Source organism: Geotrypetes seraphini, chromosome 3, assembly GCF_902459505.1.
Source record: "Geotrypetes seraphini chromosome 3, aGeoSer1.1, whole genome shotgun sequence".
NCBI lineage: Eukaryota > Metazoa > Chordata > Amphibia > Gymnophiona > Dermophiidae > Geotrypetes > Geotrypetes seraphini.
Window position 1 is genome coordinate 3,808,981 of NC_047086.1, and position 17,843 is coordinate 3,826,823.

General features: G+C 44.1%; 1 protein-coding gene and 1 long non-coding RNA gene across 2 annotated transcripts in view; one reads left to right on the forward strand and one right to left on the reverse strand.

Moving 5' to 3' along the window:
• The window catches only part of LOC117358201, a 167,575-nt gene that overhangs the window by 52,109 nt on the left and 97,623 nt on the right, over positions 1 to 17,843 (reverse strand). The gene's annotated exons all lie outside the window — the stretch shown is intronic.
• TRAF3IP2 (TRAF3 interacting protein 2) overlaps positions 2,883 to 17,843 on the forward strand; it is a 61,640-nt gene continuing 46,679 nt past the window's right edge. The window contains exons 1-2 of the mRNA XM_033939827.1: positions 2,883 to 3,008; positions 9,441 to 10,169. Coding sequence (XP_033795718.1) covers positions 9,449 to 10,169 — 721 coding nt within the window. The 5' untranslated portion in view covers positions 2,883 to 3,008; positions 9,441 to 9,448. The remainder of the gene's footprint in view (positions 3,009 to 9,440; positions 10,170 to 17,843) is intronic.

The following is a 17,843-nucleotide window of genomic DNA, read 5'->3' on the forward strand; positions in this document are numbered from 1 at the left end:
ACTTGTCCAAACCTTTCTTAAAACCAACTACGCTATCTGCTCTTACCACAACCTCTTGTAATGCGTTCCAGAGCTTCACTATTCTCAGAGTGAAAAAAAATTTCCTCCTATTGGTTTTAAAAGTATTTCCCTGTAACTTCATCGAGTGTCCCCTAGTCTTTGTAATTTTTGACGGACTGAAAAATCGATCCACTTGTACCCGTTCTACTCCACTCAGGATTTTGTAGACTTCAATTATATCTCCCCTCAGCCGTCTCTTTTCCAAGCTGAAGAGCCCTAACCTTTTTAGTCTTTCCTCATATGAGGAATAGATTTAGCCAACAGATTAAGCCATGGGGGTGAATCTCTTTTTAAAGGCAGTTATTAAATCCCGATAAATAAATAAATATAAGGGTGGGGAATGAGGGCTGCAATCCAGTCGGATTTTCAGGATTTCCCATGCATAACTTTTATTATATCTTTACTATTTCAATAATTGTTACTCAGGTATTTTAGCTGGTTATGAGCCTTCGGGACAGATAGGGAAATTCTAAGTACCTAATGTTAATTGTAAGCGCTTAGATCTGTGATATGCAGGAGCGGGATATCAAATATTAATAAACATGCACTGTCTCATGCATATTCATTGGGGAATTCCTGAAAACCCGACTGAATTGTGGCCCTCGTTGTCCACCTCTGGTCTAAACTGGGTTTGAAATCATACATGCAAGTTCCTCCAGATGGAGGTTATATGATCAAATACATATCAGCACTTTCTGTGCCTGCAGCAATGGCTTAATTGCCTCTGTTACATCATATTATACATACCACATATTTTCCGCTAAGATTCACTGTGGTTTACAAGATTTAAGAACAGAGCGGGGGGTAGGTCCAAGGAGAAAAGATGGGTCTTAAGATTCTTTCTGAAGGTTCTGGTGGAGAAAGAAGTGGTTTTCAACACTGGGAAGGAAAGGCCTAAATTTATAAGAATTTATGTCCTAAATTAAGATGAATTTTCAACGGAAAACCGAGGCGCCTGAAAATAGGACACAGATTTAGAAGCCAGCTTTTATTTGAATACTGTATTGGGTCTATCGCTCCTGTTTTTCCGCCATCTAATGTATATAATATCTCTGAGCTACAGTTTTATGTTACTATAAAACTTTTTTGTTTTGTATTTTTTCATGTAAACTGCTTTGAAGCCTTCCAGGCCATACTAGTGGTATATCAAATGTAAAGAAAAATGAGAGAAAAGAACGAGATGCACTTCTGTCATCACTGGCTCTTTGGAACTCCTTCTGCCCCTTCCACTCTCACTGACTGTGCATAAAATGTCTTCACAGCAGCTCCACTCCAGTCTGCTTCCACGCACTGCTGTAGCTGGTATATGAAAGTCAGGGAGCGATCCAGCAGCTGCTTAAGCATTTGCCCTGTTGGATGTCTGAGGGGATAAGGAACCCTTCTGAGAATGGACCATCAGTGTAACTTCCAGGAACATGTGCTGAAGCTACAGTGTTCCTGAGGAGCCGACTGAACTTCTGCATTAGAGCCTCCGAGTAGAGAATGACATGGTGACAAAATTCATCACCGTTCCCGTCCCCGCGGATAACCACGAGAAATAATCCCATGTCATTTTCTAGTGTCTATTTCAACCTCGGTCCTTCTACACCAGCATTCTTCAAAGCAAAGCTTGTGGGTCAGTGGTTGTGGCCATTCATACTCTGATTCTTCCCTCTCTCCTTAAAGAATGACATGAAGATGGTTTCCCACGGTTATCCATGGGGACGGGAACAGTGATGAATTTTGTCACCGTGTCATTCTCTACCTCCGAGTACCTGAGCTTTCACCATCTCACTGAACTCTACTGCTCTGGATTTATTCTGGGACTTTGAGAAGAAGTGGCTACTTTCCAAAACACTAAATAATTCAGCTGCCACGTTCTGATTATTTACCTGTGTGTGTACTAGGCACCATTGACTGGTGTTTGAGTCCTAGCGACTTGATGAAAGTGCTATTCTGCGGAGTATTTCTTCCCTGTTTACAAAAGAGCCCAGGAGACTGGAATCCTTTACAACTTCTATTCTGTCGCCTTCAAACTCAACATGGTCATCATTTTCTGGGTTCATGATCTTCGTAGAGACTTGGCCTGTAGAGCAGGGGGCCCCAATCCCCGGTCCCAGGTCCACTAGCGGGCCACAGCTGGGCCCCAAAAGATCCCCTTGCCAACATCTTTCCATCTCTCCTTCCCATCCTGCACAGCAGAACCCTGCCGACATCCCTCTGTTCCGAACAGCGGCAGCACTGAACACGGTACTTTGCTGCCTTCCCCGCTAGGGCCTTCCCTCACTGATGACAGAACCAAAAAGTCCTGGAGGAAAGAAGAGAAAGAGCAGCTGAGGGGTCGCAAAGAAGTTCTCAGTCCAGCCAAGAAGAGAATGACCTGGCGCCATGAAACTAACAAGTTAGTCTACATTTTTCTTGACACTTTTCATTTCAATGATATTAAATAAATAGTGTGGAATAACTTGTAAGTTTCATGGTTCCAGATTATTCTCTTCTTGGCTGAGCTGAGAACTTGTCAGCAGCCCCTTGTAGCATCCTGTTAGTGGACCAGCACCAGAACCTGGGAACTGTCTGTGTTAGTGTCTGTTTCTGTTACTGTTCTCTAAAATGTAAACTCTTTGGATTACTTTGGTCGTATTGTAAAATCCTCCTGCCAGTGTAGTGCCTGTTTACACTTCTGTTGTAACTTGGAGCATTTTCGAGTTAAATCCCCTGCTCTCCCAGGGATCTGAGTGCAAATGGCACCCCTGCAGCAGCCAGCAGAGGGCATCCAGCACATTCATTGCTCTGTTCTCCTCAGGGCACAGCTGCTTTGCATAGATTTTCTTCTTCCTGATTCAGAGCTTGTGCAACCTTTGGGGCAGAGAACAGGAAGGAAAGAGAAACACAGAGAGATCCAGAGAAAGAGACGGACAGAGTTTCCCAGGTGCTGTGAGCAGGAAAGGCCCCTCCACCCCCTGGAGAAGGTAAGGACCTCCGAGACCACTTCAGTGCCCCTCCTCTCACTCTTTTCTGCTCGATCTCTGAATGTCACACAGGTACAAGGGCCAGGTCAGGCCTAGGCAGTTCTGTAACTCAGGAGGGAAAGGGACTGGCACTTGAAAACCACCTTTTTGTAGTTTTACCACCACATTCAAAGTGGTTTACCCACAGGTGCTTCAAGCATTTCCTCATTTATACTGGTGGGCTCACAATCTGTCTAAATATATGTTTATATTTTTATCAATTTTGTACCTTGCTTAGTAAAACTAAATAAGCGATTCATCAAAGTAAAATAAAACTTGAAACTTAATGTACTTGGCTCAGTGGAGGATTAAGTGACTTGCCCAATTCTCAGAACCTACCACCGTTGGCACTGGAATAGCACGGAAAACTCAGAAGGGTTTGGCGCAGGAAACAACATGCGTGGTAGAGATTGCATTTGAATGTGATTAAACGGGGGTCATTTGCTATTCTCTCTCAATGCTCAGAGAACAAACTCTGCTCTTACTGCTAGCTCGTACCTGGCGTTGGGGGGTTTGAAGCGAACAGCTTAAAATTTGCTGGTTTTGATTTCTTTTGGAAGCAGAAAGAAGCCTGTGCAAGCCTGTAAGAGCCAGTTTAAGCCTTCCATGGAAAAAATAAAAGGACAAATTTAAAAGCGCAGAAGAGCGGCACTGAGGTGTGCTTCACTTTCTGCTTTGCCTGGCGCATACGCACGAGAACCGTGCTTACTGCAAAACTCTTCAGTGCAAGCACCATTGCACTAAGCATGTTCCCTTCCTTGCATTTGCTTGTACAGAGTGCATACAAATTGAATACAGACTAAAACAGTAAATGATGGCAAATAAAGACCCAAATGGTCCATCCAGTCTGCCCAACCGTACATGCTCTAGAAATTCATCAGTTAACACCATTTCCTTTCAGCACTGGCGAACGGGAGTTCTGAGCACCTCCCCTGTCAGGCTCTGCTCCATCTCTGGATGTACAGAGCGGTTTCAGATGCCTGTTTGGCACTGCTCCTTCCCTGGATAAGCAGAGCGGCTTTGGCTGACTGTTTTACACTGCTCCATCTTTGGCTGCACAGAGTGACTTCAGCTGCCTGTTGGGCACTGCTCATCTCTGGATCAAAGGAGCAGCCTTCAGCTGCCTCTTTAGAGACCGGCTTTGGCTTCCTGTTTGACTGCTGTGAGGGTCTCCCTACAGGTGTTCCCGCCAAAAGACCCCACTTTTGATTGGGTCTTTTGGCTATGAGATGTCTGGAATTGTTGGGCAGCTTCACCTCCAGAGAGGTGTCCCCGCTTTCGATAAGGGATTTCGACTATGTTGCCCTTCAAAGCTGGTAACTGACGCTTGCTTCACACCCTAGGTTTGATTACTCACTGCCTCTCTGGGGTGTATTTCCTCCCTTGCAAGTAGCAGGGTTTGCTGTTGATGGGCTTCTCTGAGTCAACCATGACCCATTAGGATGGTCCATGTTTGTTGTTGGTAGGTGCCATTGACTCGTGTTTGAGTCCTAGTAACTTGATGAATTGTGGATCTAAAAAGAAATCGATTTTGTGCTAGTCCGGAAAAGTCCTCTAGTGTCATCCCCATGGTTGCTTTCAACATGTCCAGTCATCTGATTAAAGGTCGCCCTCTTCGTCTGGTTCCTTCGATCTTCCCAAACATGATGTCCTTTTCCAGTGATCTCTCTCTTCTGATGGTGTGATCAAAATAAGACAGTTGTAACGTCATCATTTGAGCTTTGAGTGACGTAGGCGGTTTGATCTCTTCCAGAATCGATTTGGTAGTTCTTCTGGTGGTCCATGGCACACCTAAAATATTTCTCCAGCACCAAAGCTCAAATGAGTCCATTTTCTTTCTGTCTTGTTTCCGTAGTGTCCAGCTTTCACTCCATTGAGAAAATGAGTGTGTGGACAAGTCTGATCTTCATTTGGAGTCTTACTTTGAATACTTTGCCTTTGAATACTTTGTTGAGAGCCTACACTGAAGAGCAACCAAGTGCTACTCTGTGGAATATTTCCTCCTTGCTAGTTGCTTACAAAAGATCCCAGGAGATTAAAATCCTTTACAACTTATATTTTATCACTTTCAAACTCAAAATCTTCATCATTTTCTGTGTTCATGATCTTCGTCTTGTTTATGTTCAGTTCTAATCCCATATTATGACTTTCGGCTTTGACCTTTCTCAATAGATACAGCATGACTTCTTTGCTGCTGGTGCTGTGTCATCTGCATAGCACAGGTTGTTTATATTTTGGCCACTAACTTTGAAACCGACACCGTCTTCTTCCAAATTTGCTTTTCTGACATCATGTTTTGATGGAAACCAATCAGTGCTGCCTTTCTCAGTTCTCACTTCAGCTTCTTGATTTTTATATAGGCTCTTTATCAGATGAGTTATGTGTTTGGGTATTCCCATTTATACTAACTTTATGTCAAACGCACTTTCTTATCAAACTTTTAAGAAGTCAATCAAAACTTATCTCTTTGATAAATTTCTCTGACTCCATTTCTGCCTTGATGTATTTTTAAAACACTTACAGATAAATTTAATTAATCTTAACATGCTAATGTAATTTTGAAAGTTTTATGTAATATCGCTGTCTGTATACAGTCTCTTCCTCTGTAAACCTCTCTGAACTGTTTGTGGTATTGCGGTATATAAAAATAAAGTTATTATTATAACTAGAGTTCTCCATAGTTTATTATGATCCACACAGTCAAAAGCTTTGCTGTAGTCGATGAAGCAAAGGTATAGGGTTTTTGGTATTCTTTACTCATCTCCAATATCCATCCAATATTGGCAATAATGTCTCTTGTTCTGAAACCAGCCTTAACTTTGGGTAGTTCTTGTTCAACGTATGATTTGAGCCTTCGTTGTATTATTTTCAGCAATATTTTGCTGGCATGTGGAATTAATGCAATTGTTCTGTAGTTGTTACAATCCTTGGCATCACCTTTCTTCTGTATAGGTATGAACAGTTATCTTTTCCAATTGGTTGACCATGGTTTTTCTTTCCAAATCCGTTGGCACAGTCAAGTGAGGGTCATGATAACACCTTCTGAGCCTTTTATAAATTCAATTGGAATACTGTCATTACCAGATGACTTGTTTTTCAATAAAGCTTTAATCGCTGCTACAACTTCTTCTTTTGCAATATCTGGTTCTTCTTCAGCTTCAGTTACCAGTTCAATTTCCCCAATGTTATCCTCTTTACCTTGTTTGTATAAATTTTCCGTATATTCTTTCCATCTTTTTTTATTGCTTACTGGATCATTCAATATCATTCCATTGGCATCCCATGAATGCCTACTTCGGAAACTGAAGAACCATGGGGTGGAAGGAGCCTTAAATAGATGGATCAGAAACTGGTTGGCGGGTAGGAGTGAAGGGCCACTATTCTGACCACTGCTATTTAATATATTTATAAATGATCTAGAAACAGGGACGAAGTGCGAGATAATAAAATTCACGGACGACACCAAACTATTTAGTGGAGCTCGGACTAAAGAGGACTGTGAAGAATTGCAAAGGGACTTGAACAAACTAGGGGAATGGACAATGAGATGGCAGATGAAATTCAACGTTGAGAAATGTAAAGTACTGCATGTGGGAAGCAGAAACCCAAGGTACAGCTATACGATGGGAGGGATGTTATTGAAGGAGAGTACCCAAGAAAGGGACTTGGGGGTAATGGTGGACATGACAATGAAGCCGACGGCACAGTGCGCAGCGGCCGCTAAGAGAGCGAATAGAATGCTAGGTATAATCAAGAAGGGTATTACTACCAGAACGAAATAAGTTATCCTGCCGTTGTATTGGGCGATGGTGCATCCGCATCTGGAGTACTGCATCCAATATAGGTCACCGTACCTTAAGAAGGATATGGCGTTACTCGAGAGGGTCAGAGGAGAGCGACACGTCTGATAAAAGGTATGGAAGAAAAGATTGGAGAAACTGGGACTCTTTTCCCTGGAGAAGAGGAGACTTAGAGGGGATATGATAGAGACATACAAGATCATGAAGGGCATAGAGAGAGTGGAGAGGGTAGGGCAGGATTAATTCATCGAGGGCCCCTAGGCACACAAGTACACTGGGCCCCCTGCCCTGCCCCACCCCACCATGCACCCAGGTGGAAACAGGAAGCTGCGTCAGAGGGAAGCTTTGAGCAAGCAACACCGCTTGCACAGTTACAGTACCCATTGCCTTTCTTACCCACATTGCTTGCTTGTCTTACTTTCCGTCGATGGGGGGGGGGGGGCGGCCGCGCTGCCGATCGAGGTGGGGCCCGCGTAGCCAATCGATGCTGGAGGGGCCCATCGCCGTTTGGAAAAAACAATGTTTATGCCCTCCTTCATCAGGCCCTCCTAACCATTTCGGGCCCTAGGCATGTGCCTACTTGGCCTATTGGTTAATCCTGCCCTGGGAGAGGGACAGATTCTTCAAACTTTCAAAAAATAAAAGAACAAGAGGGCATTTGGAAAAGTTGAAAGGGGACAGATTCAAAACAAATACTAGGAAGTTCTTCTTTACCCAACGTGTGATGGACACCTGAAATGCGCTTCCAGAGAGCGTAATAGGGCAGAGTACGGTACTGGGGTTTAAGAAAGGATTGGACAATTTCCTGCTGAAAAAGGGAATAGAAGGGTATAGATAGAGGATTACTGCACAGGTTCTGGACCTATTGGGCCATCGTGTGAGCAGACTGCTGGGCACGATGGACCTCAGCTCTGACCCAGCGGAGGCATTGCTTATGTTCTTATGTTCTAAAAGGTGGATTCTGTAACTGGTGTTTGTCAAAAAGAACACTGGTTACAGAATCCAGCCCCCCCCCCCAACAATCCGGGCAGGAAAGAGCCCAAGCCGTCTTGCCCCATGGCACCCCGAACCCCTGACTCGGTCAGGGAAGAGGGAGCAAGCTTTGATTATGGGTACTTGGACGATCAGGCTTTTTAATTGTCCAAGTACCCATTTAGGCCACTTTTTTTTTTATTATGAGCCCCATATTGTCTAAATTTCTCCGCAAGGATTCTTTTTCCTGCTGTAGTAATATGTAGCCCATCAGTGCAATATAGCTTCTTGTTCTTCCATGTATTTCCCCATCCTCCTATGTACCTAAAGCCTTCTTGATGACACCAGGGTTTGAGTCACCTATTGAAGTTCTCAGTGTTGTTAACTCTTTCCTCTCCCTTTCCATATGTAGGCAGTACTTCTGAGAAAGCTACAGTCTTTACAAAAAGTTTTAAGCCCTCCCCTAGCTCCCGAAAGGCTTTCTGCACTGCAAGTGGGAAGTTGTTATAGGATATTATGTATTAGAAATGTTATTCTTTTTTTTTTCCTTTCTTAAGGTAATGGTGGAATAAAAGTCACTAATGTAATGTAATATTTGATGAAGTTATTTTGTAAACCGCTTTGATCATGTAACACCGCATTGGTTGCCAATGGAGGCGCGGGTGAAGTTCAAGTTTGGCTGCCTCTGTTTGGCTAATCTCCCAAATATATAATTGAGCTCTTTTCATTTGCAACCAATAGACATAAGAGAACTTCGCATTTGAATTTTGTTTTTCCACCTATTAGAGGTTATAAATTTAAAAAAACACCTCCAATATCTTTTTTTTCATATCAAGCAGCATTATGGGGTAAAGGCTTTCTGACTCCTATGTGGAATTGAGGAGACATTTAAAGACCTATTTGTTCACAAAGTACTTAGGTAGTTAACAGGCAAGGACTCAGTAATGGACCATCTAGATTATCAAAGTATTACTTTTGATTACCTGCTTATCTAACTTCTTTAAATTGTATTTATTTAATTTTGTAAACTGCATGGAACTTCACGGCCCTGCAGTACATAAACATCAGTTTTGGAATTCTTAGTTTCTTCCCTAATTACAGACAGAATTTGTTGGGTTGGCCTGGTAGCTGAGGATCCTGGGGAGACACTTCACTATTTTAGGTTTCTTGACTTCGTGTTTCAATGTTAATACCTCTGATGATGGAATCCCCTAAAAGCAATAATTTATTGGATTGAGTTTTTTTACTCTTCCTTCGTGGGTGCTTTTCTTCATGAGTTACCTTACCACAGTGGATGAGGTTTCTTAACAATGGATCCCCCTCCCCCCCGGCAGCACTCTCTCCATCATCATCTCCTGGCCCCATGTTAGCCAATGCTGCCAGTTGCACTGTGACCCCATCTGAGGCAGTGATGGCCTTGATCCCTTGTGTGACCCAATGTTAGGTAATAATAACCTTAAACTTCATGTGAGATAACGGTGACCCTGACCCCCAGATTTCACGTGAAGCAGTACTGACCATCAGTTCCTGGACTTATGTAAGGCAGTTGCTGGTCCTGAACCCCTGATCCGGCGTGAGGAAAATTTGTCTGATTTTCTGACTCTCTTATCTCTCTTTTCAGAACCCAGGATGCACAGAAGAATACCGGAGGAAGTTGACGAGTCTGTATGCTGGACCTCTGATCCCAGCAACCTGGAAACCGATGAGATATGTAAGGAAAACATGGTGTGTGAGAGGACCTCCAGAACTGCTCAGAAGTCTGCTGAAAGCAGGATCCAGGTTTCTGTCTCTAGTGAGCAGCAGACACCTCCTCACCATAATGACCTGCTCCATCTGAAGGAAGAATTTAGCAAGTCTTGCTGGGGCAGACAGCCAGAGGAATTCCCTTCGGATTTTATCCCAGGTGCCTCTCCTACCTCAGGCCTTCATTTGAGAAAAGGGCAGCAGGTGCATTATGGGTCTTCTGCCAGGTCTTCCGACATAGGTCACAGCTCAGTGATATCTCACACAAGCTCATCAGCCATGTCCCCAGAACCCAGCCTGGGAGAGGGACATTCACAGACCACTTCCCGCTCCAAACAGCTCCAGGACCCACCAAGCAAAGACACAGGATATGACTCCCAGCCTCAGGCCCAAACCCAGGATCTCATGGGTATCAGCAAACTGGAACCTCCACTCCCCCTCACATCTGTTGTCAACTTCCCAGAGTCTCCCGGGCCTTTGCTATCGAGGGATGTTATAGAAGCTGGTCATCGTAGGTATCCAGGCTGCCCTCAAATGCAGTACCCACAGGCAGCATGGCCCCTCCAGCAGCACTGCCATACCAATGACCTGTACCAGCATACCCCGAGTAAGTTCTGCTACTGCCCTTGACCTCCTCAGGTCGCTGACCCAACTCTAATTACAGGATGATGACTGGTTTCAGACAGCTCTGGTAGATAGAACCCAACTGGTCATTGATGAACAGGAAAGGCATTCTCTGCTGTTTGCGTCAGTCTAGCACAGGCTGAGAGAAATTTGCATGTACTCTGGAGCTGTATCTCCAAAGGTAGAGGATACACGGGATGGAATGGAGACAAGGAGATCTTCTCCCTCCTCTTCCAGGATTCAGAGGTTTAGCACACAGCCTAGTGTGGGTTCTGCACACAATTTTCTGTGCTGTGTACATAGGGGGTAATTCTGTAACTGGGTGCCTCAGAGTTCAGGCCACAACGGTGTCCATAGGGTGCCCTTTCTATAATGGCATTTAGTTGTGCCTACTAGCACAAAGTTACTATGATGCACCAAAGGTTAGGCGCAACTGATGGCTTGTGTAAGTGGCAGCCACTAGGGGCAGCAATCGATGCAACAACTGAGAGTAATGTTGTCCTGTCCCTCCCTTGCTCCGCCCCTTTAGGCACTACTTTCTAATATTCCGTCTGGTGCACATGGTCACTACTGATGACTGTTATTTCGTTTTCTATCCCGTTCTAATCTAATCTAATGCTTGACTTTATATACCGAGCCATCATTCAAGGAAAGCTCAACTCGGTTTACAATAGTTAAGTAATCGAATAAAAAAACAGAAAAGAATAAGACTAAGTTTGGTAAAGTTAATTTTCAAAGTGTTTAGCAAATAAAGTAGTTTTTAAGGATTTGCGAAAAGGTTGAAGTGAGCCGGAACTCCTTAAAGGAAGTGGAAGGTCCTTCCACAGTTGAGATAGCTTAAAAATCAGAGAGGGACTGAAAAACTTAACTCCCTTATTCCCTTTTTGGGAAGGAAGAGATAATTTGAATTATGGGTCACCTCTTGCAAAAGAAAATCTATAAACATTCCAGGATAGAGGAAGGAGAGGAGTAAAAATACCATGTCAAATTTTAAAAACAACACAGGCACACTTAAATTGAACTCTAAAACAACGAGCTCAGAACAGGTTACAGGTTAACATACTTAATATACATTTAAGGGGTTAAAATTTGCCATAGTTACAAGTGTTTCTCCTAACGTGACACATACCGAGGATCTAGTACCAATATACATGGGCGGGGGGGGGGGAGTTAGGTGTTTGTATTGCTTTCTTAAAGTTGAGGAGTCTTTCAAGGGATCTAATTTGTGGGACAGTCAATTCCAGTGGCTCGATAGGAAGTGGGATTAGGAACGTCATTTGGCGGTTTGCAGTTCAAGGGCGTTTTGAGGCGTATTTCATCCTGGGAGCGGAGGGACCTGTTTGGCACTTATGGAGAAAGCTTGGTTTTCTTCTTCTTTAGTATTTATACATCGCTTATAAGCTAAGCAGTTTACAGATTTCTCCCTATCTGTCCCAGCAGGCTTACAATCTATCTAACATACCTGGGGCAGTGGAGTCTTGTGACTTGCCCAGGGTCATAAGGAACGGTGCTGAAGCTACTCCATCTTTTTTCCACATTTTTCGTTCTGTATTTTTCCGACGGAACAAAAAAAGTGGAAAGTCACTACACTGCGTGTTTGGCCCTCGATGGAGACTGAGAATTTTTCAGTGGCTCCTTGTATTATGTGTCCTTCAACTTCTTTAGAACAGAGTGACTATGATCTTAAATAGGTCTTAACTTGCTGGTCTCCTTTTTCATTTAACATGGTAACAGCAGCAAACGATGGCACGTAAAGACCTGCCCAACAGTCACACTCATCAATTTATGATTAATCCAACAATGAATGTGATCATGGTCATTCTTTAGCATTTCTCTGATGTAGATCATGGAGTCCACCCGGCACTGTCCTTAAGTTCCAACTACTGAAGTTACCTTCGAAGCCCACTGCAGCCTATCGGACTCTGTCTTGTCATTTGCAGGACATAGACCATAAAGTCTTTCTGGCACTGTCCTCAGGTTCCAGCTACTGAAGTTGCTGTTGAAGCCCTCTCTGTTTATATGACACAGACCCAGCATCTAAGCACCTCTCCTCACATCTCCACATATGCAGCCATTGAAATTTTGTTTTTTTATACCACCCATGTTCTACTTAGAGGTCCTTTGTGTCCATCTCGTACCTTGTTGAATTCCATCACTGCTTTTATCTTTACCTCCTCCCTTGGAAGGGCATTCCAGGCATCAACCACCATCTCTGTGAAAAAGAATTTTCTGACATTATTTCTATGTCTACCAGCTCCCCAACTTCAATAATGTCCTTTAATTTTATTGTCTCCCCTTCTTTGGAAAAGATTTGTTTCTATATTAATACCTTTCAAGTATTTAAACAACTTTATCATAGCTCCCCTGGCCTTCTTCCCGCTAAAGCAGGGGTGCCCACACTTTTTTGGCTTGCAAACTACTTTTAAAATGATCAAGTCAAAATGATCTACCAACAATAAAATTTTTAAAAACACAAAGCACAGTGAAAGGCAGAGAAAATGTTAATTATCATTTATATTCGGGGGTTTTCAAAGAGGTCAAGGCAGATGACTTTAAAATATGCAATGTCTTCCTCTCTTCCTGCCTGCCCCCTGTCACTCCATTCCCTCCCCCAACTTTTTTTTCCTTTCTCCCTGCTCCCCCTCACCTTTCTTTCTTTCTTTCTTTCCCTGCCCCTCTTTCTTTCTGTCTGGCTTTCTTTCTCTCTCCTTACCCCCCCCCTTTTTTTTTTCTTTCTGTCTTTCTTTCTCTCTCCCTGTCACCGCCGCTGATTTCTCCCTGCTTCTCTGATGCTGCAACAGGCCAGGCATGCGCAGCTACTGCACAAGTACTGGGCCCACAAGCCTTCCCCCCCCCCAACATCAACTCTGACGTCAGAATGGAAGTTCTGGGCCAGACAGGCAGCAATTGGGGGGGAAGGCTTGTGGGCCTGATGCTTATGCAATGGCTGCACATGCCTGGCCTATTGCTGCATCGGCATCAGGGATACAAGGAGAACGCAAAGGCAACATGAGAGCCCTGATTGGCTCCGCGATCAACTCGCGTTGCCTTTGTGATCTACTGGTAGATCATGATCGACCTTTTGGGCACTCCTGGTCTAGATCTGTCGGTACCTATGTTACCCATTGCAATAGACTAGGAGATTGACCAATGCGATGACCAATGATGTGGAGGATATGTGGTCAACCTTGAAATCTACTTTACACACAGCAACAAACCACTACATAAGATCAGTAAGTAAACGGAGAAGAAACAACAGACCTCAATGGTTCACCACAGAGATATCAGATCTAGTCAAAGACAAGAAGCGTGCATTCATATCCTATAAACGCTCGGGGGAATAAGAGGCTAGAACAAAATATACAGCCAAGTCAGCAGCTGTCAAACTGGCAGTCAAAGAGGCCAAGCTTCGAATAGAAGAAAACTTAGCAAAGAACATCAAAAAGGGGGACAAATCTTTTTTCAGGTATATTAGTGACAGAAAAAGAAACACGGATGGGATAGTACGCCTCAGAAAACCTGATGGGAGTTATAGAGTCAGACACAGATAAAGCCGAATTACTAAATGAGTACTTCTGCTCAGTCTTCACCTGCGAGGGGCCAGGGTCCGGCCCACAGTTGCAGGAGAAGCACAACTTGGGAGACCCGTTCCTGAACCACAAGTTTACACCCAGTGACGTCTACAGCGAGCTATCAAAACTCAAGGTGAACAAGGCTATGGGACCAGATAATCTGCACCCCAGGGTGCTCAGAGAGCTGTGTGATGTCCTAGCGGAACCATTAGCCGTACTCTTCAACCTCTCCCTGAGTATGGGAAAAGTCCCTTTGGACTGGAAAACAGCTAACGTCGTTCCTCTGCACAAAAAAGGTTGCAGGGCAGAGGCTGAGAATTACAGACCGGTGAGTCTCACTTCAATTGTGAGTAAGCTCATGGAAACGCTAATCAAATGTGAATTAGACACTATCCTGAACGAGGAGAATCTATGCAACCCCCACCAACATGGTTTCACCAAGGGTAGGTCATGCCAATCCAATCTTATCAGCTTCTTTGACTGGGTAACTAGAAAGCTGGACCAGGGAGAGTCCCTGGACGTCGTGTATTTGGACTTCAGTAAAGCTTTCGACAGCGTCCCCCACCGTAGATTATTGAACAAAATGAAATCGATGGGATTAGGTGCAACACTAACTCAATGGGTCACTGACTGGCTAAGTGGTAGACTTCAGAGAGTGTTGGTTAACGGTGCCCTCTCCAAAACGTTGAGGGTGTCCAGTGGAGTGCCGCAGGGTTCGGTCCTGGGACCGATCCTTTTCAATATATTCATAGGAGACCTGACCCAGGGGCTTCAAGGTAAGATAGCATTGTTTGCCGACGATGCCAAACTATGTAACACTTAAGTAAAAATGATTTGTCCGACAGCATGAAGCAACACCTGCTTTTACTGGAACATTGGTCCATGACCTGGCAGCTGGGCTTCAATGTGAAAAAATGCAAGATCATGCACCTTGGCAACAATAATCTGTGCAGAACATACACACTGAACGGCGAGACCTTGGCTAAGACGGCAGCAGAGAGGGACTTAGGGGTGGTCATTGGTAAAGACATGAAAACAGCCATCCAAGTGGAAAAGGCTACATCCAAGGCTAGACAAATGCTGGGTTGTATCCGTAGAAGCTTTGTTAGCCGGAAGCCGGAGGTCATAATGCCATTGTACAGAACCATGGTGAGACCTCATCTGGAGTACTGTGTGCAATTCTGGAGGCCACACTACCGTAAGGACGTACTGAGAGTTGAGTCGGTTCAGCGCATGGCCACTAGGATGATCTTGGGGCTTAAGGATTTCTCATACGAGGACAGGCTGCACAGATTGCGGCTATACTCTCTCGAAGAGCGTAGGGAGAGAGGAGACATGATTGAGACATTTAAGTACACCGCATAGAGGTGGAAGACAACATTTTCTCTTTCAAGGGTCCATCAGCCACAAGAGGACATCCGCTGAGAATCAGGGGCAGGAAATTTCATATGGATACCAGGAAGTACTTCTTCACAGAAAGAGTGGTAGACCATTGGAACAAACTCCCAGAGCAGGTGATCGCGGCCAGCAGCATACAAGATTTTAAGAATAAATGGGATGCCCACGTCGGATCTTTATGAGGGCAGTGTAGAGGTGATACCACCTGTGAGCGACCCCTTAGGAGGTTGTTAGGGGAGGGTTAATGGAGTGGGCAGACTTGATGGGCTATGGCCCTTTTCTGCCGTCATCTTCTAAGTTTCTATGTTATTCAAATAATCTGATACTCGGAGGGGTTTATAGTCAAACCTCCCTTTCACCACTTCCTATAAGTAAAGTAGTTCATACAATTTTTTCCGGCCCTCAGAGGTACCACCAAACGTTCAATTTCTTTCATAACATATGGCTTTATATGCCAAATCGTGACCCGGTGACGATTTGGTACATAAAGCCATATGTTATAAAAGAAATTGAACGTTTGGTGGTACCTCTGAGGGCCGGAAAAAATTGTATGAACTACTTTACTTATAAGAAGTGGTGAAAGGGAGGTTTGACTATAAACCACTCCAAGTATCAGATTATTTGACACTTTCATTGACAATTATTCCAAGCCACAGACTAATCTATGTTATTCAAAGCATCTAAATACGTAACACATACCCTCTGAAGTACACATCAGTAAAAAGGAAAAACAGGTAATGTTTCTCATTCCACGTTTTCAAATTGAGTCAAATCATTTCAACTGTTGTATCAAAAACACTTTCACATTGCACTAAAGTGACTTATAAGAGTATCCCACACATTAGGGAGTTTTTCTAAAGCTTCAAAAACTAACATTAACTAACCAGGAGAGGAACATCAAAGATTTAATTCAGGCAAGTGGATCATGGGATCTCTTATAGCACACAGCTATTTCAGAACCCTCTTTACCAATCCTGGTCTGTTTTATCATTTGTTCCTCCCCCCTCCCCCCCCCACCCCGCAACCTCTCTAACCATCTAAATCCTTTTAAATTAATGTTCCATAAAGAATCACAGCAAAATGTCTCAACATAGATGTCAATCCCAACATGTGAAACTGCTCTTATCTGTTCCATAGAACTCCAGCGCTGTCAGAATTTCACTCCCGACGCCAGGGCACAGCTAATACGTATACTATCCCTAATAGTGTTTCGGTTCTCAAACCTTCCTCGGGGGATTCCTCAGTACACACATAAGAACATAAGCAGTACCTCTACTGGGTCAGACCAGAGGTCCATCACCAGCAGTCCACTCATGCGGTGGTCCATCAGGTCCAGGACCTGTATAGTAATCCTCTATCTATACCCCTCTATCTCCCTTTCCTTCAGGAAATCATCTAATCCCTTCTTGAACCCCAATACCGTACTCTGACCTATCACACCCTCTGGAAGCGCATTCCAGGTGTCCACCACCCTTTGGGTGAAGAAGAACTTCCTAGCATTGGTTCTGAATCTGTCCCCTCTTAACTTTTCCGAATGCCCTCTCGTTCTTGTAGTATTAGAAAGTTTGAAGATTCTGTCCCTCTCCACTTTCTCTATGCCCTTCATGATCTTGTAAGTCTCTATCATGTCCCCTTACATGTCTGAAATAAAATGATATACAACATTTAGGTGTCTTTCATGACCTTCTTGCCCCCCCTCCTGCAGTTACCTAGCCACACCCCTTCCCACAAAGATCCTTAGCAGGAGGGATACCCACTCCCTCCTGCCTCTGCCACTCAGCTCCCCCAAGAATCCGCCCTTTAAAAAGAGGATAGAAACATAGAAAATGACGGCAGAAAAGGGTCATGGCCCATCTAGTCTGCCCACACTTGTAACCCACCCCCTAACTTCCTTCATGAAGAGATCCCACATGCCAATCCCATCTTTTCTTAAAATCTGGCACGCTGCTTGCCTCAATTACCTGTTGTGGAAGATTATTCCAGCGATCAACCACCCTTTTGGTGAAGAAATATTTTCTGGTGTCGCCATGAAATTTCCCACCCCTGATTTTCAGTGGATACCCTCTTGTTGCTGTGGGTCCTTTAAGAAAGAAGATATCTTCTTCCACCTCGATATGGCCCATGATATATTTGAACGTCTCGATCATGTCTCCCCTTTCTCTGCGTTCTTCGAGTGAGTAAAGCTGCAACTTACCCAGCCGTTCCTCATACGAGAGATCCTTGAGTCCTGAGACCATCCTGGTGGCCAACTCAATTCTCTGCACATTCTTTTGGTAATGTGGTCTCCAGAATTGTACACAGTATTCCAGATGGGGTCTCACCATGGATCTGTACAACGGCATTATGATCTCGGGCTTACGGCCGATGAAACTTCTACGGATACAACCCATGATTTGTCTAGCCTTGGATGAAGCTTTCTCCACTTGATTGGCAGTCTTCATGTCTTCGCTAATGATCACTCCCAAGTCTCGTTCTGCTACAGTCCTTGCTAGGATCTCACCATTTAGGGTGTAAGTCCTGCATGGATTTTTGCTGCCTAGGTGCATGACCTTGCATTTTTTGGCATTGAAACTTAGTTGCCAAGTCTTTGACCAATGCTCCAGTAGGAGTAGGTCTTGCGTCATACTGTCAGGCATTGAGCTTTTGTCGGGCACTGTGCTTTTGCCTACTATGTTGCATAGTTTGGC